General features: G+C 40.6%; 1 protein-coding gene and 1 long non-coding RNA gene across 6 annotated transcripts in view; one reads left to right on the plus strand and one right to left on the minus strand.

Annotated features, from left to right (window-relative positions):
• LOC309869552 overlaps nt 1–26867 on the plus strand; it is a 130424-nt gene that overhangs the window by 77781 nt on the left and 25776 nt on the right. For 2 of the 5 annotated variants that reach the window (XR_014314251.1, XR_014314252.1), the window contains exons 3-5: nt 7232–7294; nt 9638–9697; nt 13469–13669. This is a non-coding gene — a long non-coding RNA (uncharacterized lncRNA). Of the gene's footprint in view, nt 1–7231; nt 7295–8086; nt 8281–9637; nt 9698–13468; nt 13670–15919; nt 16649–24211; nt 26867 lie in introns of those variants that run through there. The other 3 variants (XR_014314253.1, XR_014314254.1, XR_014314255.1) reach the window with 3 other exon arrangements.
• The window catches only part of MPP7 (MAGUK p55 scaffold protein 7), a 287284-nt gene continuing 270937 nt past the window's right edge, over nt 10521–26867 (minus strand). The window contains exons 14-17 of the mRNA XM_082740897.1: nt 16680–16773; nt 15532–15640; nt 13813–13956; nt 10521–13350 (exon numbers count right to left, since the gene is read on the minus strand). Of these exons, the coding sequence (XP_082597023.1) occupies nt 13171–13350; nt 13813–13956; nt 15532–15640; nt 16680–16773 (527 nt within the window). The 3' untranslated portion in view covers nt 10521–13170. The remainder of the gene's footprint in view (nt 13351–13812; nt 13957–15531; nt 15641–16679; nt 16774–26867) is intronic.

Consider the following 26867-nt stretch of genomic DNA (forward strand, 5'->3'; position numbering starts at 1 on the left):
GAGGAAACTGAGGCAGAGAGTGAAAAGGTGTCATGTCTGTAACACACACACACATACACACACACACACACACCTCAGTCAGTGTGATTAAATGTATGGAAGACCAGGTGGTTTAAAGGGTAGAGAAACGTGGTTTTGGAAAAAGACACTATTGGGCCTAGACGCTGTATGTACCACACACTGGCTGCATGACCGGCGACAAGTTTCTCAGACTCTGTGCATCTCTCTCTTCTGATTTGTAAAACAAGGATACTGCTTTCCAGGAGACCGGTGCGAGCAGTCAATGAGGAAGCTTGTGCAGTTTCTAGAACAGACAGTGTGTCCAGTGAATGTTTGTGTTCGTCCTGTTTTCCAGTAGATGTAGCTATAGGAGCGAGGGAGATGGTTTGGGAAAGCCTGGAGAAAAGGATAGAGCGAAGAGGTAATAAGCCTAAGCAGTGCTCCCTTGGTGACAGTATCTGAGGCATAAAGGAAAGGAACTGGGAGAACTCGTGCAGTGATGTTCCCTGGAGATTGGGATTCCAAAACTGGGTGTGGCTGAAGGTCACGTCTTCCCAGCAAGGGCACGCAGGGAAAGTCTATTTTACCTCCTATGCTACTTTTTACACTCCAAAGCACTCTTAGGATCTACTGTGACCAAAGTGGAGATGTGTTATTTGTGAGGCATTTATTTACTTTGTAACACTTGAACTATAAACGTAGAATGTGCTCAACAAGAAAACAATTTGAATAATACAGACCGGGATGTACTAGGAATCGAGAATCTTTGGTACCTGCATGCCCACAGGTGCACCACCAGTACTGGTCAGTCTGGACCTTCCCAGATCTATGTGTACAAAGGTACACAAGAATGTGGCACCCTTCATGTCAATATATACACACTCTTTAATATGTACATTATAATAATACAAAAAACCACATATTTTTAAATAGTGGTATAATAAAACTCTGTTATACCATTGTTTATCATTCTCTTACTGATGACAGGTTGATTATAATTTTTTCTATAATAAATTTGACTGTAGTTAACATTCCAGTGTAGGTAGGAGAATGCAAATGAAACTGTCTGATCTAAGGGCATGTGTATTTTAAATTGTGACGTAGCTGCAAAATTGCCCTCCAAAAATAGATGAGCAGTTTGAAGCCCATAATAACTAATATGTATCGAATATTTACCAGATGCGAACACGATACTAAGGGCTTTACGGACAGCATCTCAACCAACTCTATTGGGTCCATCCTATCATTACTTTGGGTAGATAAAGAAATGAAGGCCTGGGAAGGGTGAGTAAATTGAATGAGGTAACGTAGGTAGGAAGTCGTGTAGGGGTGATTTGAACCCAGGTCTTTGGTAGTGTCTATAAATCGTTTTGATTCTTTTACTTATCACTACGGGGTTGATTCATACCTTCCTCTTTCATCAACTCCTTTTCATCGCTAGAGTGCATTTTTGAATCCTTCTTCCTGGCAGAGTATAGCATATAGGGGTGGTAAATAAGTCTAAGTTCTTGTATGTCGAAATGAGTTCATTTTATTGTCACTCTTGAATGACAGCCTGGAGGGAGCAGTGGCTGTTATAGAATTCTAGGCTCAGACCCATTTTTCCCACAGTACTTAATGGGTCCTTTTTCATCTGGTTCTGTGATGTACGTGAGATGTGTGATGCCCAACAGATTCCCTTTCCTCCCACCTTCTCGCCCTCCGCCCCCTCTTTCTTCTCTTCGTCTCTGTCTTTCTCTAGTCATGGGATTCTTTCTCTATTGCTGAGTGTACAGATTTTCAACACAAATATCTGCATCTGTGAATCTGAAGGCCTGTCTTGAATTTAGGTAGATAGATACTGGCTCTCTTGGATCTGTTTCCCACATCTCAATATTTTTTTCTGAATTTGCATCCCTATCTTTTTAAAGTTATGTTCTAGGGGTATCTATTAGCTTGATATCTGTCATTTTATTTATAACTTGATTAGATATTTTTTGAAAGTATTTCTGACCTTCAAGATGTCTTCTTCAGTAGTCTGTTTCTAGCTGTAGTCTCTGTGGGGATGCTAGTTTATGCTGTTATGCACTGATCATATCACAATATAATATTAAATCAGGATGAGCACTGAAATTAAAAGAGTCTAAAATAGGTGGGATTTGAATGGCCAGTGCATCCAGTAATCAGCCCCATCATACCTGGTGGTCCCTTTCTGTAAGAGACATTTTGTATCGTCTCTTCTGCTGTCCTGACGTGTAATCTACAGATCGTGTAAACCTGCCGAATTAAGAGGAAACCCCACTGTAACATAAAGGAGAAATCCAGGGTAAGCAGTTGAGCACAGAGTATATATTTTGACATGTACACGCTCAGCGGCTCTTCTCTCAAGCGAGCGGTAGTCGGGGGCGCCTAGGTGGCGTGGCGGGTTGAGCGCCCAAGTCTTGGTTTTAGCTCAGGTCCTGATCTTAGGTCACGATCTCTGGATCAGGAGATGGAGCCCTGCGTCCGTTGGGCTCCACGCAGAGCTGGCTTAAAGACTTTCTCTCCCTCTCCCCCTACCCCTGCCACCCCATCCCCCAGGCCTCTATCTGCCGTTCAAATAAGTAATTGTTTTTTAAAGGTAGCTGTCATTGAACACATGTACACACTCGCTGCACATGCCACAGCAAGGCGTTGGCACTGACGTGAGCCACAGGGGCCATGGGCGCTATTGGCGTTAATGACCCAAGGCTCCAGGACGGTGAAAAACTAATACTACAATCCGGGAAGAAAAAAAAAAACCAAAACGAAAAATACAACCTTCTTTTGATTTACATGGTAGTGCATTCCTGGAAAATGCCGTGTATATGCTAGCGTAGCCAAAACAGCACTCATGTCCTCATTTCCAAGTTGCTTGAACCAATGTTTATTTTTATTTTTTTCCTCAGCAAAGCTTTTAAGGCAACAAATGTTCCCGAGCTCAGTTTTCGTCCCGTTTCATAGATCGAGAGCTTCCCCGTTTTCCGAACAAGCTGCAGTTTCATTTTCATTTCCTCGGTGATCAGAATACTTACAAATTTTTCACAAAATTTTTCCAGGTGGCTCCCCGCCGCTTTGATTGCTATTTGTCGATCATTTTCAGTTCTGTGGGTCTGTGGCGATAAAATGTAATTTGAAGTATTTCAATATGTTGGGATTTAATGAGGTTTTCCTTGTGGCCTATCAAGGATTGTGTTTCATAAACGCTGGTGGGGTCCTTCAGTAGAAGTGCAACGTCAGTTTGCAGGATAAAGCATTCTTTTCATGGCTGTGAGATCCACCAGAGAAATTAAGACATGTGGACTTTCTACAACCATTTTTCTCCACAGTCTAAGAGAAGTGTTTCAAAAATAACCAAATAGGGCGTCTGGGTGGCTCAGTGGGTTAAGCCTCTGCCTTCAGCTCAGGTCATGATCTCAGGGTCCTGGGATCGAGTCCCGCATCGGGCTCTCTGCTGGGCGGGAGCCTGCTTCCCCCTCTCTCTGCCTGCCTCTCTGACTACTTCTGATCTGTCTCTGTCAAAGAAAAAAATAAAATCTTTAAAGAAAAATAACCAAATAATGTGGTTTTGTTGATTACGTTTCTCGAGGTTTTGCTTTATGTCTTCTGTCTGTGCTCTTCCTTTAGTGGCTTGTACCACTGTTTATTACAGGAGGACATTTGACCCAACTAATATACATTGAACTCAATTTTGATATTAATATTAATAATATTGCTATTATTATTAATATTATTATGTCCCTTGCTTTCTGTTTGCATCTGCCTGGCTTGTTGCCAGTCCTTTTACTTATACTATATAGATAGTTCATCTTTAACATTTACAGTAATTATATTCTATAGCCGCAGGGTTTTTTTGAAAAATGTTATTTATTCATTTGAGAGAGACAGAGACAGCACAAGCAGGGGGAGGGGGAGAGAGAGCGGGAGAAGCAGATTCCCCACTGAGCAGGGAGCCCAAAGCGGAACTTGATCTCAGGACCTTGGGATCATGACCTGAGCCAAAGGCAGATGCTTAATCGACTGAGCCACCCAGGTGTCCCCATAGCCATGGTTATTTAAATATATTCCTGTTTAGATCTTTTATATGTTCACACACTACTGATTGGAGTGCCTGGAGCAGGGGTGCTTGGGTGGCTCAGTTGGCTAAGTTCTGACACTTGGTTTCGGCTCAGCTCATGATCTTAGAATCCCAGGATCGAGCCCTGCATCAGGCTCTGTGCTCAGCCTGGATTCTGCTGGAGAGTCTCTCTCTCTCCCTCTCCTTCTCCCATTCATGGCACACATTCACTCTCTCTTGCTGAAATAGATAAAACCTTAAAAAAAAAAAAAAAAAGAATGTGCCTGGGGCAAAGACCCGACAGATGAAATCTTTGGTATTTCTTTTGCCCAAGTCAAGTAAAATAGGTATTACTTTGTTCAAAATGGTAGACCCACAAGCATGATAAATTTGTAAATCCAAAAACATAAAAACAACTTGGTCCAAACTTTAAGGTTAAAATCTCATCCATGTTGTGGAGGAAAAAAGTGAAATCCAGGAAGAATAGAATTTAAATGTAGTCTCTTGGCTTTGGCCCACTCTATAGGTTCCAGAATTTTTTTTTTTTTTCAGATTAAAAAAAGTCCAGTGTAGTGACACACACGGTTACAGGTTATGGTTAGTTTCAGGTATTCAACAGTGATTCGATCTGCTCGGTTCGTAAGGCTGTGCTCACCGCAAGGATAGCTACCATCTGTTACCACAGAACACTGTTACAATTCCACTGATTACATTTCCCATGCTGCGCCTTTCATCCCCGTGGCCTGTTCATTCCGTAACTAGAAGCCTGTATCTCGCTTCCTTCATTTTGCTCACACCTTCCACCCTGCTCTCTGGCAACTGTTGGTTCTATGTATTTATGGATCTATTACCTCATTATTATTTGTGATTTATTTTTAGATTCCATAAAACTGAAATCATATGGTATTTGTCTTTGCCCGACTCATCTCACTTAGCATAATACCCTGTAGGTCCATCTGTGTTGTCACAGGTAACAAGATCTCATTCTTTTTAATGGTTGAGTAATATTCCAGTGTGTGTGTGTGTGTGTGTGTGTGTGTGTACACATATATTGTTATCCACTCATGTATTGATGGACACTTGAGTTGCCTCCCTATTTTGGCTGTTGTAAATAATGCTGCAATAAACATAGGTGCATATATTTTTCTAAACTAGTGTTTTCATTTTCATTGAGTAAATACCCAGTAGTGGAATTACTGGGACCATAATATTTGAACTATATAGCATTTCTATTTTTACATTTTGAGGTATTGCCTTACTGTTTTCCCACCACAGCTGTACTGATTTTTTAACATTCCCACCAACATTGCATAGGGTTCCTTTTCCCCATATCCCCACCAACACTTGTTCTTTCTTGTCTTTTTGATTCTGGCCGTTCTTAGAGATGTAAGGTGGTATCACAATGGTATTGTGGTATTGATTGGTATTTCTCTTAATGATTAGTGATGTTGAGCATCTTTTCAAGTGTCTGTTGGCCATCTGTATGTCTTTGGAAAAATGTATATGTAAGTCCTCTTTCCATTTTTAATTGGATTACTTGCATTTTTGGTGTTTAGTTGTATAAGTTATTCATATGTTTTGGATTTTTAAAGAAGATTTTCTTTATTTATTTGTCAGAGAGAGAGCACACGCAGGAAGAACAGCAGGCAAAGGGAGAAGCAGACCCCTACCTAAGCAGGGAGCCCAATGTGGGACTCGATCCCAGGACGCTGGGATCATGGCCTGAGCCAAAGGCAGACACCCAACCATCTGAGCCACCCAGGCATCCCTGTATTTTGAATATTAACCCCTTATCAGATATATCATTTGCAAACATTTTTTTTCCCATTTAGTAGGTTGCCTTTTTGTTTCGTTGATGGTTTCTTTTGATATGCAAAACCTTTTTTTTTTTTTTTTTTTGGTGTAGTACCAATAATTTACTTTTGCTTTTGTTTTCTTTGCCTGAGGAGACCAATCTAGAAAAATGCTGTTAAAACTGAGGTCAAAGAAATTACTGCGTTTTCTTTTAGTTGTATGGTTTCCTATCTCACATTTAGGTCTTTAATTCATTTTGAATTTATTTTTGTGTATGTTGTTAAGTGGTTCAGTTTCATTCTTTTGCATGGAGCTGTCCAGTTTTCCCAGCACCATTGGTTGAAGAGACTGTTTTGTTTTTTTTAAAGATTTTATTTATTCATTTCACAGAGATGACAAGTAGGTAGAGAGGCAAGCAGAGAGAGGCAGGGTGGAGGGAAGCAGGCTCCCCACTGAGCAGAGAGCCCAATGTGGGACTTGATCCCAAGACCCTGGGATCACGACCTAAGCTGAAGGCAGAGGCTTTAAACCACTGAGCCACCCACGTGCCCCTGAAGAGACTGTTCTATCACCTTTGTATATTCATGCCTCTTTTGTTGTAGGTTAATGTGCCGTGTAAGTGTGAGTGTATTTCTGGGCTCTCTAGTTCTATAAAATCATTTTTTTCTACTTCTGTAAAAAAAAAATGCTATTGTTTTTTGATAGGGATTGCATTGAATCTGTAGTTTGCTTTGGACAGTGTGAACATTTTAACAATGTTAGTTCTTTCCAATTGTGCTATCTTCCATTTCTTTTGTCGCTGTTTTATAGTTTTCCAACTACAGGTCTTTCACTCCTTGGTTAGGTTTATACCTAGATATTTTATTCTTTTTTGGTGCAACTGTCAGTGGAAATGTCTTAATCTCTCTTTCTGTTAGTTTGTTACTAGTGTTTAGAAACACAAACGATTTCTGAGTATTTTGTGTCCTGCATCTTTATTGAATTCATTTATTATTTCTAACAGGTTTTTTTTGTAGAGTGTTTAGGTTTTTCTATGTATAGTATCACATCATCTGCAAATAGTTTTACTTTCTTCCTTACCAATTTGGATGCCTTTTCTTTCTTTTTGCTGTGGCTAAGACTTCCAGTACTAAGTTGAATAAAAGTGGTGAGAGTAGACATCCTTGTCTTGCTCCTGACCTTAGGGAAAAGTGCTTAGTTTTTCACCGTTGACTCTGATGTTAGCTGCGGGTTCTCATATAGACTTTATCCTGACAGGTATGTTCCCTCTAAACCCACTAGGAAGAAATTCAAGAGAGAGTTTTTAATAGGAATGGACTTTGAGTAGTAGTATCAAATGCTTTTCTGCATCTGTTGAGATGATCATGTTTTTTGTCGTTCCAGGGTGTTTTCAAGTTCAATCACTGCGTCACTCAAGGGCACGTGCCGCTGAGAAGACCGCCTTTGGTAAGTGAAAGCAGAGTGGGCGTGGCCTGAGTTCCTCATGGATGCTGCTTTCCCAGTGAACAGCCTACCAGTGACGGAAACCAGCAGAACCTCTGTATTTTTTTCAGGGTGTGAGTTTAGGGTGTACAATGTGATTTAATACATGTATATATTGTGAGAGGGTTACCACAATAAGGTTAATATTTCCAACACCTCATAGAATTACCTTCTTTTTGGTATATGTGGTGATAAAGTCTACTCTTAACTATACTCTATAATGTACCTGAGAGTTGTTAACAGTATAACTGTTGCAATATAACTTACATGGATTTAAGAGAAATGGCCCTTAATTGCATTAATGCCCTTTTTCTCTGCAACCACACTTCCTTCACAAATGCTTGCTCCCCTTACCCTCACTTACTAACAGGCCTGAGAGGCAAGGGATGGTGACTAGGGGATGGACACGTCTTGGAGGAGGAGCTGCAGAGAAAGATGCCCCCCCAGGAGCTCGGGGGAGCAGGGAGTGTTTTTGAAACCGCTGTGTACGCACGTGCTCCGACCAGGGCCAACCCCCGCCTCTTGATCCCCAGAATTTATCTCATTTATAACTGGAAGTTTGGACCCTTGACCAGCATCTCCCCATTTCCCTTACCCTCCAGGCCCAGGTAACTACAATTTTTTGTTCTGAGTTTGCCTTTTTCAGATGAGATCGGCGCGTTCAGGGTGGTATGGCCATAGACCTGAGTTTGCCTTTTTCAGAATCCATATGTAAATGAGACCAAACAGTTATTGCCTTTCTCTTATTCCATTTAGGAGAAGACCCTCAGAGCCCATCAGTGTTGTTGCAACACGGAGAATCTCCTTCTTTTTCCTCGTTGAACAACACTGGTGTGTGTGCATTTCCATTCTTTATCCATTCATCTGCTGATGGACACTTGTTTCCTTGTCTGGCCTATCATGAGTAATGCTGCAATGAACCAGGAAGTCCAGACTTCATTTTCCTTCAGGTATATACCTAGAAGTGGGCTTGCTGGATCATAATACAGTTGTTTTTAATTTCTGTAGTGTTTACACCAATTTATATTCCTGCCAACAGGCGATGAGAACCCTGAGTGTGTATTCAGCAGTTAGTGGACGGAGGTCCCAGGATTGATTCAACAATTTGATGCTATTATGGATTTAGGATCTTTTCTTTTGTCTACTCAGTCATTCTACAGACTGACCTTTGTTATTCTGGTTTAAGGTTAGCATTATGGCAGTCACCGTTGGCAAACATCACCAAATAATTGGGGTCGCGCCAACAGAAAGGATAGGGACGGGCATAAAAGATCTTTTACCACATGAAGTTTAATCAGGGGAACAACCCTTAGTCACAGCTTCTCCAACAGACATCACGTGCCACTGGGCAGCATGACCAACTCAGGTTAATCCCCGCAAAGCGCAGACTGTCCCGATTCACCACTAAGGTCCAGGACTCAGGCGGCCTAAACCGAATTGCATATCACACTGCGCGGATTTGCTGCTGATAAACAGCCACTTTCCATTGATTAACCAGTTCTTACAGGCTTAGGTACAGCAAGGTCTATCCGACTTCAAGCAGTAGAGTTTTGAGAAAATTATAAACTGTGCATGCATAAGAAGGGTAAACCTTCTCCAAGTGACCAAATCTCAGGTTTCCAGCTCTGGCTCAAGTGACAGCAACATCAGGAAGCGCGCCGCAGTGAAAATGGTGCGGGCGCGGGGAGGCGGACCCCGGTTCGCGTCCGGATTCCAGTGCTCGTGAGCCTTGGTCTCCTCGGCCGCGTGCTGAAGCCCCGCCCCTCCCTTTTCTCAATTGTACAAATCGAAGGTGTCTTTCAGGTAAGGGAGCTGTGGGGATTCAATGAGATAGCGAATGGAAACCAGACAGACGTCTGATGGTCAGGAAGTACAGTGGGGCGGCGGGGGTTGGCCCTGGTCGGAGCACGAGCAAACCCAGCGGTTTCAAAACATTCCCTGCCCTCCCGGAGCTTGACGGTAAGGGGAGCATTTGTGAAGGAGGTGTGGTAACAGAAGAAAGGGCATTAATGCAATTAAGGGACATTTCTCTTAAATCCATTTAAGTTACACTGCATACCAGTGGCTAAAAATAAAAATCTGTTCACTTCCCTATTGAGGATTACTTAATTAGGTCCTGATGTATCACTTGGAGGTAACGGATGCTTTTTACGTAATAGAACCTTCCTAGGAATTATTAGGAGACTTCCAGTGAGTTTGCTAATGGAGAACTGTTTATACGGGTGATCATTTATAGAGCGATTTTGAAATTGTGTGCCATGAGAATGATCACTGTAACACAGGAGTTACCAAATATTTCTGTCCCAGGGTTTTGTTCCAAGTACTTTCCATGGAGCAGCTCTTCTGGGCCCACAACCATGCCATGAGGTAAGCAGAATTATTATGTCCATTTTCCTGCTCAGAGAGGTTAAAGGACTGTCTCAAGGCTGCAAAGCTGGTAATAGGCAAAACCAGAATTTGATCTCAGGAAGTGCGGCTCCAGATCCCAGGCTCCTGAGAGCTACCCTGTACAGTGTTTCAGCGGAAGCAGAGCTGGGGCTCATTGGCTCAACTGTTGAAGAAGGAAGGGCCAGCGCTACTGAGCGCATGTACTTAAGCAGGAAGCCGTCTGTCCTCAGGTACAGCTAGATAAAAAAGCTGAGTTGTGCCTGACTGGAGTTCAGGAACAGGATGTGGAGAATGCTCTAGTTCCTGAGGGGGAACGATGGGCCCTGACTGTCCACCCCAGTCTTATTTCTCCTGGGGTCCCATGGGGAAAGCCCAGCTAGGGACCACCCTCAGGGTCTGGGCCAGGCTGGAGGTGGCTGTCACTTACTAACAGGCCTGAGGGGCAAGGGATGGTGACTAGGGGATAGACACATCCTGGAGGAGGAGCTGCAGAGAAGGATGTCCCCCCAGGAGCTTGGGGACCAGCAGGTACCCCGAGGCCTGGCTGTGTCCACTGGACCAGAGGGATCCAGGGAGTGGGACCCTTGGGCAGAGAGAGGCCATCTCTTTAAATGGCTGCACTGTGTGGGTAGGAGCAGGACTGATGAAGTCTGTCTGTCCGACAACCTTGTTAAGACCAGTAACTTATTGATGGAAACAAATATGAAGTTTAATTTTAAACATGGCAAATTCAAATAAACCATTTGGTATCAGAGTAGAAAACAGAGTTCGACCACAAGAAACAATATCCTAAAGACCCAAGTGCAAGAACATTGTGCAAGTGCACATGTCCTCTGAAGGTACTTTATTAAGATCAAAGGTTTTCCATTACATTTATTTAGAAATCCTTAGCAGTCAAAAAGAAAATAAATAATAGAAATCTAGATCTTCAAGAAGTTTTTACTAACAGTTTTTGTAAATCTGTAAAGATTACAGGTTTGTCCATTTTAAATTATTACGATTCAGATACATTCAATCATTATATAATACCAGGAATGTCAGCCTTACAGCTATTGAGAACGTCTGTATGAGTAAGTAAAACAACGGGAAAAAATTTCAATTTCACCTTATTCTTTTTAATGGACTCCAGTGTGATGATCATGGGAATACAGAATTTTCTAATCTTGGATTTTAAATATATGGACTTAAAAACAAACATTCCTCTTCTCTCAAATAGTGGCTGACACAGTCTTGGGAGCCGGCCGAGCTAGTACAGTGAGGGGCACCGTGTGCGTCTCCTTGCTGAAGGAGGAGGGGGTCTGGCTGCAGACGCAAGTCTCGGGCCTTCTGCAGTAATTATCAGCGAGCCCCTGGCGCTGCCTTACTTGGTTTCTAGACATCAAAATGGCCGTGTAAGCATCACTTGCAAAGCCATGTATGTACCTAGTATTTCCCAAATTGCTAAGGGGCATCTTTTCATTAAAAACAAAAAAACCCTTGTTCAGTTCTAGTGTGAAAAGGGAGAGCGGTCTGGACACTTACATTTCATAGTAACACCCCATCGCTACCAACAGCCACAAGGACTCTGTTTCCACCCCGTTCCGCTACCCTCTACCCTACCAGTAAAGAATTTGGACGCCAAAATTATTCAGACAATTGCCTAGATAACTAATTACACGTTTCCCATTACTCTTTTTAGAGATTTTGATTTACAGGAGATTTTTAGCCAGCGTTCAAAGAGGAGTCTACTCTACCCAAACTCTGTGTAAGACTTGTATTTTCTTAGAGCAGCCCTATAACTAAGTGCGGCAGCCCTCTTCCCCACTTTTTAAATACTAAATGGCTTGCTATTGGGTTTATAAACTTAGAACTCACTGTTTGGATCATGTTAGGTAACACTTAATCTGACTGTTTAGTGTGCGTGTGTATCAAGGCCATTGCAGTAGTTTTTGTCTCTGTTTCTAACGTGAACTTTGACATGTCTGAAGGAAACCAAGCAGACAGCGCTACCAAATGCGTGGTGCGCATATAACACTTGTGGGTCGATCTGTGTATGAACAAAGGTCAAATATTTACATGGAATGTTGACCCTGACTTATAAAACTATTTTAAATTATGATATCTTTACATACAATTTATGAATAGCTCCATTTGAGAATTAAAAAAATATGCCTTTGAGAGATTTCATAAATATATAAAATTTCACTACATTCTATTTTTTCTTTAAATATGACCTCTAAACTCTCTTTACAAATCAACAAAAAATATTTTCGGTTTGAAAGTCACAGATGCAGTGATTTTTGAGGCAGGGTCTTAGTGCATACAAGAATGGCAGACATGTTCTCTTATACAACTTACGGCCCTCTCTAGTATCTTGAGCTATGCGATTTATTTGAAGTTCAGGAGCAACAGGCAAAAATGAGAACCCATCTTAATATTTATAATACAGAGTCTTTCTTATAATTCTTTAAAAATGGTAAGATTAAGATGACCAGTGTTAAGAATTATTTTGATGATGAAGAGGTAAGTTAACATTACACAAAAAGTTTTCTAAAATACATCTTCGTGCAATTTAAAATATATCATCAGTTGCACATGTGAAAATTGATCACATTTTAACTATTGGTAACATGTAAAAACACCTACTTTTGGAATAGGAATCACATTCTTATGATTTATTGGATGGTGACTGCAGAAATCCTGTCTGATGATTTACAAATAAAAATGTCCTTTGTAATCATGACTTGCCCCAAGAGAACACCAACCTTACTTACAAAGACTAATTCCATTAAGGAAGGGTTTTAGTAACAAATATAATCATTTTAAAAAGTCTTACCTTCCCTCATTAAATATTTGAGACACTGATCTGTAGTCCTAAGAGGCCTTCTCAAGCTAGGACATGCAGGCCACTCACTAAGGCAAATGTGTCATAATTCCTTAAATACACTGACTATATTGTAGATATGTAAGAAAAAGGTTGCGCTTTTAGAATAGTAAGAGGATGCCTTACTGTCAGCCCAGGTGAGCCCAGTGACCCATCCGAAGAACGGCAAAGCTATCCTGTTTGCCTGGAGCTGCTCACGGCTGTGAAGGTCATACCTTCAGCTGTGAGCGTCCAGACTTGATGGAGGGACCACATCTGAGACCCAACGAAGCACAACTCCAGTATCAATTCCCTGGCTGTTTCTCCCAGAAAAGTCCAACCTCCTCTTGGAGATACAGCTGTATGTTAAAGACAACCAAAAGGTTCAAAAGCTCTAAGATGGTACTATGCAAATTTTGATTCTGGATCTTCTACTCAAATACTGTGCTTGAAGGAAGGCTGGAGAAAGATACAAACAAAACGAACATTCAGTTTTAAAGCAAGACTGCACGTCTACAGCAGTGACATAGACTAACAAACCCTGCCACCGGGACAGTAACCGATTTCATCATGCACTCTACGAAACGCTGACCGTGGGAGTTTCCCTTAGTTACGAATGTAACCAGCTCACTGGAACCCAGTGGGCCTCTGTCTCTAATTTGTCAAAAGTTGTTTTCAGCTCATTGAATGCCACGGTGAGGTCATCATTTACTATGATTTTGTCAAAAAGATGACCATACTGATTTTCCATTATCTGTGCAGATTTAATCATTTCCTGAAAGTCTTCTTCCTGCAAAAGGAAATATTAAAAAAAAATTTTGGTTAACCAGGCAATTCTATCACTTTACATGGATGCAGACATTTCCATAACTGGTTTATCAAATGCTATCCTGTGTTGTTTCTTTCAGCCGCAAATGAAAATGACCCTCTTGGCCTGCAGGTTCTTCGGACATCATAACTTCATAACTCAACTGCTCATGCAAAGTTCCCACCTATAGTGAATTTCAGGATTATCACTCACTCATCATTACAGGAATATTTCAGTCAACAGAATAGGAAGATCTAGTCATAGAAGCACACAAAGCCATTACCATGCAATCACTCAAAAGGTACGTACCTACATACAGTTCTGCTTTTATCGAGTTGTGGATCACACCATCTACTACACCATGTCTTCTGAAGGTAGTGGGGCTCCCGCATGCGTAATTTCAAGCACCACTTACATTTTCTTAATGAGCCTCACTGTACTTACTGTGAAAGGCTTTGCTGCCCCTTGGTCATCTCTGCTTGAAATAATCTTTGCATTTTTTCTTGTCTCCCTCAAGCGCTCTATTGATGGAGGCTTTATAAATATCACGTAGGGCTTAAATTCTAGGGTCCTTAAATGCTTCACTGTCTGCAAGGAAGAAAATAAGTTTTATTTCTTCATAAGGTCATGAGTGAATTTTATAGTAAAACCAAAGTTTCTTTCAAAGGAGAAAACTCCTTAAAATTAAGTCCAGTAGCTCTTTCAATATGTTATTCAATCAGTAGTTGCCAATTAAATGTCATAATTATATACCCCTGAAAAAATGTTGGAGAATGTAACTTGCCTTTTAAGATGTTTTGAAATATTTTGAAATCTATCATAATTCATACTGAACAGAAGCAGCTAAAAATACCATAAAACTGATTTTTAAATCAAATACTCAAAAGATGCTATGAGTTAAGTGTGTGTCTGCACAGGAAAATCTTCCAACCATCCCATCTAAGCCTCTTCCATATCTCACACAGGAGTCTGTCATTCTGTCTTGTATGCCATGCTATCCTTTGCAGTGTCCTAAAAGGACAAGCCTTCTGCTTTCCAGGAAGCTTGTCAGCATTCCCCCATCAAAATATCTTACATTATTTACACTATGCTGCTGAGGACTCACCTCCAGTTGAGGGGGAATGGTAAAAGGGTGGGAGTTGAGGGACCCTCTTGACCTATGTGTCAGGGCTCCCCCCAGAATGTGCGTACAAATCATAAACTCCCCTGGAAAGTTAGTGTGGGGGGTGGGGCTAGAGGATCTGTATGTCCGGAGGGCTAGTGAGGCTCTGGGGACAGACAGCTGGACACACACCAAGGGAGCTGGACCCGACTAGACCCAGGGTTCCAGCAGAGAGATTGGGCACAAGTAGGAGTATCCGACACATGGCCGGTGCCTAAGGGAGGGGTCAGCTGCCCTACTGATCCTTGGGACGCTTTCACTCCAGACTCATCTTCCTGAAGAGGAGTGAAGGGGCATCTCCAGGCCATCCTGGGTCTCGGAAGTTGTACACCCATCAGTGAGCCAGACACTGTGGCCCCTGGGTGACAAGGACAAAGCTGTGGGTTGGGTCTCTGCTGGAGCAGATGTAGTTCAGCAAGAATTGAATGGCTTCGCCCACTGGCATCCTCGGTCCCAAGCGTTCATAAGCATTCCCGGCCTCCCAGCGAGGATTCAGCCGACAGCTGCAGGAACGATCTCACTCAGCTCAGTTCCTGCTAAACGCCCCCCAATGCTATGCAGGGGGTGTGCACTTGTAGAATATGTAGAGAATCAAAATACAAGAGGGCCAAGAACCAAAATGCCCACTGTAAAAATTACAAGCACTTATAATCGTACTTAACACTTAAGAATACATGATACACGTAACAATGTATTTTTTTTAATAAAAACTACACAGAAGAAATACCTAAGAGTCCTTGTACTTGGCAAATGCAGAACATAAACAAGAGTTACCAACAGGTCTTGAGGCTTCCCCTACTTCTCTTCTCTAATATTATGGGTCTTTTTCCCCCCCTCTCACCAGAGACCTCTCATATTACATTTAAAGGCTTTCATCACTAGGAAAGCCACTGTTAGGCCAAGAGTGAGCAGCCTTCAGATTTACCCCCCGACTGAAAGGTTCCCGGGAAGTGTGGCAGCTCACACGGGAGAGGGCACTGAATAGCTCATTGTTCACTTACGTGAGGCTGAACATCCAACAAACAAACTTTGTTTTTAGCGAGGACAGACCGCACGGAGTCTATACTTGTGCCATAGTAGTTGTTTTTATATTCACCGTATTCAATAAACCTGTAAGAAATCAGATCTGCATCAGAGCCGTTCGTAAATTAATTACAGATATAACTGGAAAGACAGAATTCAAATATATAAAAAGATTTTTGCTGAACATGTAATTTTTTTTTTTACTGTGTTCAATAAAATAAGTAGGGCCAAGTCCTCCAGAATGTCAATTTTAAAAAATCTTGTATTTTACATTTTCAAATCAGTAACACTTGCTTGTATTACACTTAAGCAGAAAGAAAGTACTTCAGTCCAGCAGTACTCTGTTTTCCATCACCTCTTTTTCAGAACTAATGCAATGCAATAAAACAGTGAATAAGCCAAACAATAGAAACTACTGAAATTTCACTGCACGCTACAGAATAACCACACTCGGCTTTCCAGCGACAGGAGGAACTGCTTGGTGGCTAATGGAAGCAGGGCAGCTGATTACGTGCTATAAAAACACAATCGCTGTGCCAAACGCGGAAAAAAGCATTTTGATGTTTCAATAAAATCCCCAAATCCTGCATTAAAACACACACTGCTCCCTGATACCCGAAAATATTCAGGCTGGAGCAAATAGGGGACCTGCGGCGGTGGGGCGGTTAGAGCCAGCCGGAGGACATGGTAGAAGCAAGGCGACTAACAGCGTTTTAATTTGCTGAAGAGCCAGTGAGGGGGAGAGATGCGTGTAGAAGAGATGGTGGCACTAGGGATCTAGTACATCGCTGTTAGTTTTTTTTAAAGAAAATTCTATTCAAATTCTGTGTTAAGATTCAAGGAGTGTGGTGGAAAGAGGCCACAATAACGTATAAGCAACATTCCCTCATCCTTCAAAGTAACCCCTGCCCATTTAACTCATCAGAAACATAGCAGCTCTAGGTTATTAAAACATTACAGGTGAAGACTGGTAACACCTACTAACCAAATCCTCACCTTTTCATCTGTCTCAAATATTATAAAACTTAAAATTTATTTCAAACAGAAGGGAACCCTCAGTTGCCTACAACCAGGTAAGAGAGGCCCAGGCTTAGAAACAACAGTCATACAAAAACCTTCCACGTACTTGTTATTTTGTACATCTGTCTCAAACAAATGCTTGGAAATGAAAATATATTCCACACCATCGCTCTCCTGGCTTCTTCTTGCTCTGGTTGTGTCTGCGATTTAATTAAAAAGAGTTAACGGAAGTTGACATCTGCCATCCTAAGGAAGATACTAAAAAAGAAATCATCGTGTATTGAAGTATTTTTCAGAGCATCTGGGTGACTCAGTAGGTTAAGCATCTGCCTTCAGCTCAGGTCACGATCCCAGAGTCCCGGGATCTAGTCCCACACATCGGGCTCCCTGCTCAGTGGAGAGCCTGCTTCTCTCTGCCCCTCACCCTGCTTGTGCTTGCTTATGCTCTCTCAAATATATAAAATATTAGAAAAAAAAAGTATTTCTCATAAACCAGATTTAAAAACTTAGAAAAGAGCAAATTAGCTAATAAAGTGTCATTCCGATTTTCTACCAATAGGAAAGTACAGCACTGATGTGAATATGGATTCAAAATTAAATAGCTGTGTGTCTGTGCTATTCATTATTTTGAAGGCACTCTACTATGTTAAATAAAATGGTATTTTAACCCTTGAGCAAAAACTCCTGTCTTTTGCAAATAATATGCTTATTATCATATTTACTGATTGTTATTCACTAAGCAAGTCCAACGCCTATGAGGTTGTAAGGTAAATGCTGAAATTACTTTACTGCCTTCACACACAGCACATAGTGAGTATGTCATCAATGTTTTGTTTTACTGACTGAATTCGAAAACCTCTATGTGCTATTCATTCCTCCATTGCAAAATTATAAACACCTCAGAATATTCCTCAACTTCCAGACGTGCAGTAATGTTGCTGTCTGCTACTAAGTTATAATGGAGCAGAAAATACAGGGTTAACTATAAAAACATAACCAAACCTCCGGAATTGCATGCTGATTGAGGAAGTGCAAGTAGCCCATCTTTCCTGCGGATTATAGCTAAAAACTCTGGGCCCAGCCAACTTTGCAAAGAAATTAAGCAGGGAGACTGTGGAGAGGAATCAACCTGCAGGGCGCAGAGTTTTAACTTCTATTGCTTTTTAGCTTTGCCCGAGTGTGGGAACCTTTACAGAGCACCATGGCGTTCTGTGTGACTACATTTCCAGGAGGAGCCCTTTTTTGGTGAAAAGAACCAAGAAAAAACAAAAAAGCCCTTACAAATTGAAGAGCATGGAGGTAATCCAGGAAGACTGGTGAAGGAGATATTCTAAAGCGGAAGGGATCAACACCAGCTGAAGAAGAATCCCTGAGCCATGCACTTGGCCAGTCAGACTCCAACTGACCCAGCAATGTTTTCAAACGCAAACTAAGATTAGAACAAGTCTCAGCCTAACCCGTGAATAAGAGCAGCACAGAACACCCCCAAACCAATGCAGAAAAGGCTTAGAGAACTGAGCTGAGATTTGAACCATGCACACGAGTATCAGACTTACCCCTGAGACACATGTGACAGGGAAGACCCAAACTAGTGTAGCAAAGACTTAACAGAATTGAACTCCAATTGAAACACAACTCACAGGAAATGGGACAGAACTTCTGTTGTAAATATAAAAAGGTGATTACTTGCTAAAACAAAAACATTCTCCAAAATGTTGACTCCCCTCCAACACCTCCTGCTTTACTCATTTTCAGAGTGCTCAGAGAGCTGTCTCTGGCCCAGAGTTGTAAGTGTAATCAGCAGTAGGATGGGCTATATCCAGGTTTTCACTTGCCAGGTTCGCACTGAAACTTCTCAGGGTTTTTGTTTGTTTTTAAAGTTAATCCTTTATTTTCTGCTCCACTGTAAGCAGGACCTAGAGTTGATAAAACGTTGCATTCATAACACCCCCAGTGCAACTTAAAAGAGTCAACAAATTTTGACTAATTCTCAAGGGGAAAATGGCAGACGGCAACTCTGAATGATCCAGAAGTTAGAACTACTGGACAAAGACTTTAATTAAGGCAACTATTTGTAACCGTGTTTTATAGGGTAAAGGAAAACACATCTGAAATGAATGAAAATATCAATTCTCAGAGAAATAGAAACTATAAACAAGAACCAAATGGAAAGTTTAGAAAAGAAATATACAGTATCTAACAGAAACAAGTTACTAGATGGGTAAGTTGCTAGAATGGGGAGGACAAAGAAAAAAGCTAAGGAACTTGAAGGTAGATCAATGGAAATTATAAAATCCGAGCAACAAAGGAAAAAAAAGATTGAAAAGATATAAATGGAACCCGAGGGATCTGTGTAGTGAGTAATCTGGATGCTAGAGAAGACAAAAAAGATATTGAGGCAAAAAAAAAAAAAAGTCTTTCAAGAAATAATGGCCCCAAACTGCTAAAATTTGGTGAAAGACGTACATTTCACATATTTCAGAAGCTCAACAAATCTCAAATAGATAAATTCAGAGAAAAACCATGCCTAGACAGCAACAAAACCAGAGTACTAACAGCCAAAGATAAAGAAAAAAATCTTGAAAGCATCTAGTAAAAATCAGTACAGTGCATATAAGGAATAATGATTTCTGTGACTACAGATTTATTATAAATCATAAAAACAAGGACTCAGTGAAATAATATCTACACTTAAAGTACTGAAAGATAAGAACTTCACCTAAAATATTCTTCAGGAGAAAAAGGCAAAACATCTTTTCAGAAGGAGGGAGACTAAGAGAATTCATCAGCATATCTGTTCTAAGAGAATATTCAAGGAAGGCTTTAGGCTAAAAGGAAATGTTAAGAAGGAAGTTTATATCTTCAAGGAATGAAGAAAGAACAACAAAAAGAATAGTTGAGTAGAAACAGAACTCTATTTTTTTCCCTCTTACATTCCATATATATGTTTGTGTGTGTATATATATATATATAATATAAACATACTGTATATATAGATGCATATATGTATATGTGTATGTATATATCTAATAGACATATTGTGTATATAAAATTATACAGACATGTTATATATATTATATATTAGACACTGATATGTCTATATATGATATATGTTATATATAACATATAATAAACATATATATATATAAACTGATTTAGAAATTGTAATATCTAGTAGAGTTTTCAGTGTATGCAAACATAACCTTGTCAACTAGCACAAAAAGGATTAGGGAAAAAGACTCATATGATTGAAAGGTTTCTAATGTGAAATGGCATGAAGTTAACTCTAGACTGTGACTGGTTAGACATTAAGCATATTGTAGTCCCTAGAGCACCCAGTAACAAATAATGCAAAGACGTATAAGCAGAGCACCAATAGGTAAATTGAAATGGAACATTAATAAACATTCAAATAATGAAAAAAAGGAGAAAAAAATAAAAAGCAAACCCGCCCCCCAAACCCAGGATAAATGAAAACATAATAGTAGCTTAAATTTAATCATTTCCACAATTCAATAAATGTTAACTGGTTTATATACTCAAATTAAAAGGCAGAGAGAACAGGTGAAAAAGCAAGACCCTACTACATGCTGTCTATAAGCTTGTAAGAAAGACACACTAAATATAAAGACACAAATAAGCTGAAAGTGAACAGATGGAAGACAGTGTATCTACCACGTAAACAATAAGGATAAGGCAGGGGCACCTGGGTGGCTCAGTGGGTTAAGCCTCTGCCTTCGGCCCAGGTCATGATCCCAGGGTCCTGGAATCGAGCCCCGCATTGGGCTCTCTCCTTGGCGGGGAGCCTGCTTCTCCCTTTCTCTCTCTCTGCCTGCCTCTCTGCCTACTTGTGACCTCTCTGTCTCTCTCTGTCAAATAAACAAATAAAATCTTAAAAAAAAAAAAAAAAAAAAAAGAATGTGCCTTCAGCTCAGGTCATGGTCTCAGGGTCCTGGGATCGAGCTCCGCATTGGGCTCTCTGCTCGGCAGGAAGCCTGCTTCCCCCCCTCTCTCTACGTGCCTCTCTGCCTACTTGTGATCGCTCTGTCAAATAAATAAAATCTTAAAAAAAAAAAAACAGTAAGGATAAGGCAGCTAAAAGAGACAAAAGAGACTTCAAGAAAAAGTATGATCAGAGATAAAGAAGAATGTTTCATAATAATAGACACTTAAAACAATGATAAATTTGTACACACAGAGTAACAAAACTTTAAAGTACATGAGGCAAAAATGGGCTTAAGTTAAATGGAGAAATGGACATGTTCACCATCAGAATACATTTTACTGCCTCTTGATAACTAACGGAACTAGACAAAATATCGGTAAGACACAGGATCTAAACACCACCACCCTTCAGGGGTCTATTTAATACCTGTCTAACACTGCATCCAGTAGCTGCAGAAAACACGTGATTTTCAAGCATAGATGATGCATTTGTCAAAAGGTCGACCATATGCTGGCCTGTAAAAAGTCCCAGTCAATGTAAAAGAATCCAAATCATAAGGAGTAAATTCTCTAACCAAAAAATAACGAAAAATCCATAATAAGATATCTAGGAAAACCTCAAATATTAAATAACACACTTCCAAATAATTATGAATCAAAATGGAACAATAAAAGTAAGCAAATACTGGGAAGTACACGTCAAGGAAAATACAATCTATTAAAGTTACGGGATAGAGAAAGTGCATAGCAGGAAACTCTGCCTTTATGTACTTCTATTAGAAAAGAAGGCCTAGGGCGCCTGGGTGGCTCAGTGGGTTGAGTCGCTGCCTTCGGCTCAGGTCATGATCTCAGGGTCCTGGGATCGAGTCCCACATCGGGCTCTTTGCTCAGCAGGAAGCCTGCTTCCTCCTCTCTCTCTCTCTCTGCCTGCCTCTCTGCCTACTTGTGATTTCTGTCTGTCAAATAAATAAATAAATAAAATCTTTAAAAAAAAAAAAAAAAAAAAGAAAAGAAGGCCTAAAATAAGTGACTGAAAGTTAATCTGAAAAATTGTGGGGCGCCTGGGTGGCTCAGTGGGTTAAAGCCTCTGCCTTCAGCTCAGGTCATGATCCCAGGGTCCTGGGATCGAGCCCCGCATCAGGCTCTCTGCTCAGCAGGGAGCCTTCTTCCCCCACCCCCCATCTCTACCTGCCTCTGCCTATTTGTGATCTCTCTCTCTGTCAAATAAATAAATAAAAATAAAATAAAATAAAATTGCAAGAGGGGTGCCTGAGTGGCTCAGTGGGTTAAACCTCTGCCTCCGGCTCAGGTCATGATCCCAGGGTCCTGGGATCGAGCCCCGCATCAGGATCCCTGCTCAGCGGGGAGCCTGCTTCCCCCTCTCTCTCTGCCTGCCTCTCTGCCTACTCATGATCTCTGTCAAATAAATGAATAATATCTTTTTGAAAAATTGCTAGAAAGAAAAGATCAAAGTAAACTCAAGCCAAGGAGAAGTGAATAAGAACAGAAATTAACAAAATAGAAAAAATTTAAGAAAAATGACAAAAATTTAAAATCTAATTACAGTGATTAAGAAAAAGAGAACAAAAATCACCAATATAAATAATGAAATAGAAGTTATTACCAGAGATCCTAGCAACAATAAAAAGGATTAGAGGATATTATGCATACTTTATGCAACATATTTGCCAATTTAGATGACATGGATAAATTTCTTGAAAAGTATGAAGAATCAAAATTGAAACAAGAGACAATATCTGAACAGCCCTGTATCTACTAAATAAATCCAATATATAAAGATTTTATTTATTTGAGAGAGCACACACAAGCAGGGGGAGGGCCAGAGAAAGAAGTGAACTTCCTGCTCATTGGATAGCCTGATGTGGGGTTTGATCCCCAGATCATGACCTGAGCCAAAGGCAGATGCCTGGCTGAGCCATCCAGGCGCCCCTGAATAAATCTGTTTTTCCAAACCTTCCCCAAAAGACTCCTGGCCTGGATGGCTGATGAAGTCTGTCCACCATAAAGAATGAAATAACACAAATCCTACAGCAACGTATTTTTGCATAAAGAGGAATTGCTGCTTAATTCATTTTATATTAGTATAACCCTAACAGCAAAATCTAACAAAGACATTAGAAAACATTACAGACCAATCTCCATCATAAATTTAGGTGCAAAAGTCCTTAACAAAAATATCAGCAAGTCAATTTTGACAGTGTATTTTTTAGGGGCACCTGGTTGGCTCAGTGGGTTAAAGCCTCTGCCTTCGGCTCAGGTCATGATTCCAGGGTCATGGGATGGAGCCCCGCATAGGGCTCTCTGCTCAGCAGGGAGCCTGCTTCCCCCCTCTCTCTCTGCCTGCCTCTCTGCATACTTGTGACCTCTCTCTCTCTGTCAAATAAATAAAAAATATCTTTTAAAAAATTTATTTTATAAAAAGATACAAGATCACAACCAAGTAGAGTTTCCTGAATAAGAGGTAGGCCAAACATTTGAAAATCAACGGAATTCACCATATTAATAGAAGGAAGGGCAATACATCATCATTTCAGTGTATCCAGAAAGAGCATTAGAAAAAGTTTCAACACCAATGCATGACAAAAAGTCTCCGCAAACAAGGAATTGCAGAGAATGCTTTCAAACAAATAACAGGGCATCACTGATTCAACACCATACCTAATGGTAAAAGATGGGAGTTGTTTTCCCTTGAGATCAGGAACAAGGCAAGTCTGCTAAACAACACAAAAAAATAACCTGAAATGGATCAAGACCTAAATGTAAAATGTAAACTATAAAACTTCTAGAAAAAGCAGAATGTCTTTGTGACCCTGAGATAAAGGATTGTTGGAGCACCAAAAGCACAAAACATGAAATGACAGACTTTGTCGAAATTAAAAGCTTTTGGTTTTGAAAAACACTATTAAAAAAACGACAGGGTGGGATGCCTGGGTAGCTCAGTTGGTAAAACAGACGACTCTTGACTTTGGCTCAGGTCATATCTCAGGATCCATGCCAGGCGCAGAGCCTGCTTAAGATCTTCTCTCTCCCTCTGCTCCTGCCCCACCTGGTATGCACACTCTTTGAAAAAGGAAAAAAGAAAAAGGCAGTCCACAGACTGAGAAGAATATATGAATAACACATTCATCATAAAAGGGACACATATCCAGAATAAAGAATTCTCAAAACTCAGACAATACAATTTTGAAAAATGGGCAAAATATTTGAATAAGCACTTCACCAAAGGAGGTGCATAAATGAGTAGGTCCAGGAAACGATGTTCGACATCATTAGTCATTAGTTAAATGCAAACCGAGACGCCTCTACAACATACAGGCACACCTTGTTTTGTTGTGCTTTGCCTTATGGTGCCTCACAGGTACTGTCTTCCATTGTTTTGTTTTTAAAACAAATCGAAGATTTGTGGCAAGTCTAGCAGTGCCATTTTTCCAACAGCATTTGCTCATTTGTGTCTCTGTGTCACATTTTGGTAATTCTCACCATATTTCCAACTTTTGCATTATTATATCTGTTACGGCGACCTGTGATCAGTGATCTTTGATGTTACTCTCATAGTTGTTTTGGGGTGCCATGACCTGCACCCACATGAGATCGTGAACTTAATCAACAAATGTGTGTGTTCGGACTGCTCCACTGACCAGCCATTTCCTCCATCTCTCCCCCTTCCCTCAGGCCTCCCCATGCCCTGAGACACAACAGTATTCAAATTAGGCCAATTCAGAATCCCACCATGGCTTCTAAGTGTTCAAGTGAAAGGAAGAGTCTCACATTCTCACCTTGAATCAAAAGCTGGACATGATTAAGCTTAGCAAGGAAGGCGTGTGGCAAGCTGAAATTGGCTGAAAGCTCTCACACAGTCAAGTTGTGAATGCAAAGAAAAATTCTTGGAATAAATTAAAAGTGCTACTCCAGTGAATGTACAAACAGCAAGAAAGTGAAACGGCCTTGTTGCTGATACGGAGAAAGCTCGAGTGGTCTGGAGAGACGATGAAAGCAGCCATGACATTCTCCTAAGTGAAGGCCTGATCCAGAGCAAGACCCTCACTTGAGGCCCAGTTCTGTGAAGGCCGAGAGAGGTGAGGAAGCCCAGACGAAAAGCTGGAAGCGAGCAGAGGTTGGTTCAGGAGGTTTAAGGAAAGAAGCTGTCTCCGTAACAGAAGAGTACGGTGACTCAGCAAATGCTGACGTAGAAGCAGGAGCAAGTTATCCAGAAAGATCTAGCGAAGATCATTAATGAAGGTGGCTACACTAAGCAGATATTCACTTAAATTAAATAGACATATTGGAAGAAGACTTTCATAGCCAGAGAGAAGTCAATGCCTCGCTTCAAGCTTCAAGGGACAGTCTGGCTTGTCAGGGGTGAATGTAGCTGATGACTTAAAGTTTGAAGCCAGTGCTCATGGACTCTTCTGAAAATCCCAGTGCCTTTAAGAATCATTCTGCCTGTGCTCTATAATTGGAATAACAAAGCCAGGATGACAGCACATCTGCTTACAACATGGCCTGCTGGGTATTTTAAGCCCACTGTTCAAACCTAGTGCTCAGAAAGATTCCTTTTAAAAATGAGTACTCATTGACAGTACACCTTGTCACCCAAGAACGCTGATGGAGACGTACAAGATTAATGTTACCTTCATGCCTGCTAACACAACATCCATTCTGCAGCCCACGGATCAAAGAATAACTGTGACTTTTAATCCTTATTATTAAGAAATACATTTTTTTGCAAGGCTGTGGTTGCCATAGACCATGATTCCTCTGATGGCTTCGGGTGAAGTAAATTGAAAACTGACTTATGGAAAGAAAACTTTCCTTTGGAAAGGATTCACCATTCTAGATGCCACTGAGAACATTTGGGATTCATGGGACGAGGTCAAAATATCAACATTAACAGTTGGAAGAAGTTGACTTCAGTCCTCATGGATGACTTGGAGGCGTTCAAGACTTAAGTGGAGGAAGTCACTGCAGATGTGGTGGAAACAAGCACAAAAATTAGAATTTTAGAAGTGGAGCCTGAAGATGTGACTGAATCACTGCCATGTTGTGATAAAATTTTAATGGATGAGGAGATGCTTCTTATGGATGAGCAAAGAAAGTGGTTTCTTGAGATGGTAACTGCGAAGGTTGCTGACAAAAAAAGATTTAAAATATCCCATAAATGGAGCTGATAAAGAAGCACAATGTTTGAGAGGCTTGAGTCCAATTTTGGAAGAAGTTCTGTGGGTAAAATACTATCAAACAGCACTGCCTGCTACAGAAAAACAGTTCATGAATGGAAGAGTTTACTGATGTGCCAAACCTCAGTTGTCCTATTTTAGGAAGTTCCCATAGCCAACCGCCCCCCACCCCCGCCTTCAGCAGCCACTACCCTGATCAGTCAACAGCCAACCCCCTCAAGACCCTCCCCCAGCAAAAATATGACAACTCCCTGAAAGCTCAGAGGATGGTTAGCATTGTTTAACAATCAAGTATTTTAAAATTAAGGTATGTACATTGTTCTCTCAGACATAATGCTATCGCACACTTGAGAGACTACAACATAAGCACAAATTTCATTTTTTCTAAAAATAATTTTTATATGTACTGGGAAGCCACAAAATTCATTTGAGCTGCTTCACTGTGCAGGATTCATTTTATTGTGGTGGTCGGGAACTGAACCCATAATATGCCTGAGATAGGTCTGTATCACACGGAGAAAATTTTGAAAGGCTGACTATACCAATTATCGACAAAGCTGTAAAAAATGAGATCTTGCACACACAGCTAGTGGGTTGGAAAATGGTATAACCATTTCAAAAATGGCTTGGTAGGTTCTTAAAAAATTAAATATGATCCAGCCATTCTATTACTCCTTATTTACCCAAAAGAAACAAAAACATATGTTCATCAGAATATCTAGCTTATGGGTTTATCTGTATTAACCAGAAATGGGGAGAAACCCCCAAGTATCCATCAGCAAGTAAATGAATGCATAAAGGAATTAGAGTATTTCCATACAGTGGAATACTACCGAGCAATGAAAAAGGATGAAATGTTGATCTGTGAAACCATGTCAGTGAATCTCAAACTCAACCTGGGTGAAATAAGCCAGGCAAAAAGAATGTGGGAACATACTGTATAATTTTATTTGTATAAAGTGCTAGAGGAGTCAAATCTATAGTTTCAGAGTGTAGATTCATGGTTGCCTGAAGCCAGGGGTAGAAGGATGGATTACAAAAGGCATGGGGAAATTTTTTTTAAGAAATGGAAATGTTCATTATGTTGATTGTGGTGATGATTTCATATGTATCTATGTATATTAAAATCAACCTAATTATACCTTTTAAAT

This window comes from Mustela nivalis, assembly GCF_964662115.1.
Source record: "Mustela nivalis genome assembly, chromosome: 7".
Taxonomy (NCBI): Eukaryota; Metazoa; Chordata; class Mammalia; order Carnivora; family Mustelidae; genus Mustela; species Mustela nivalis.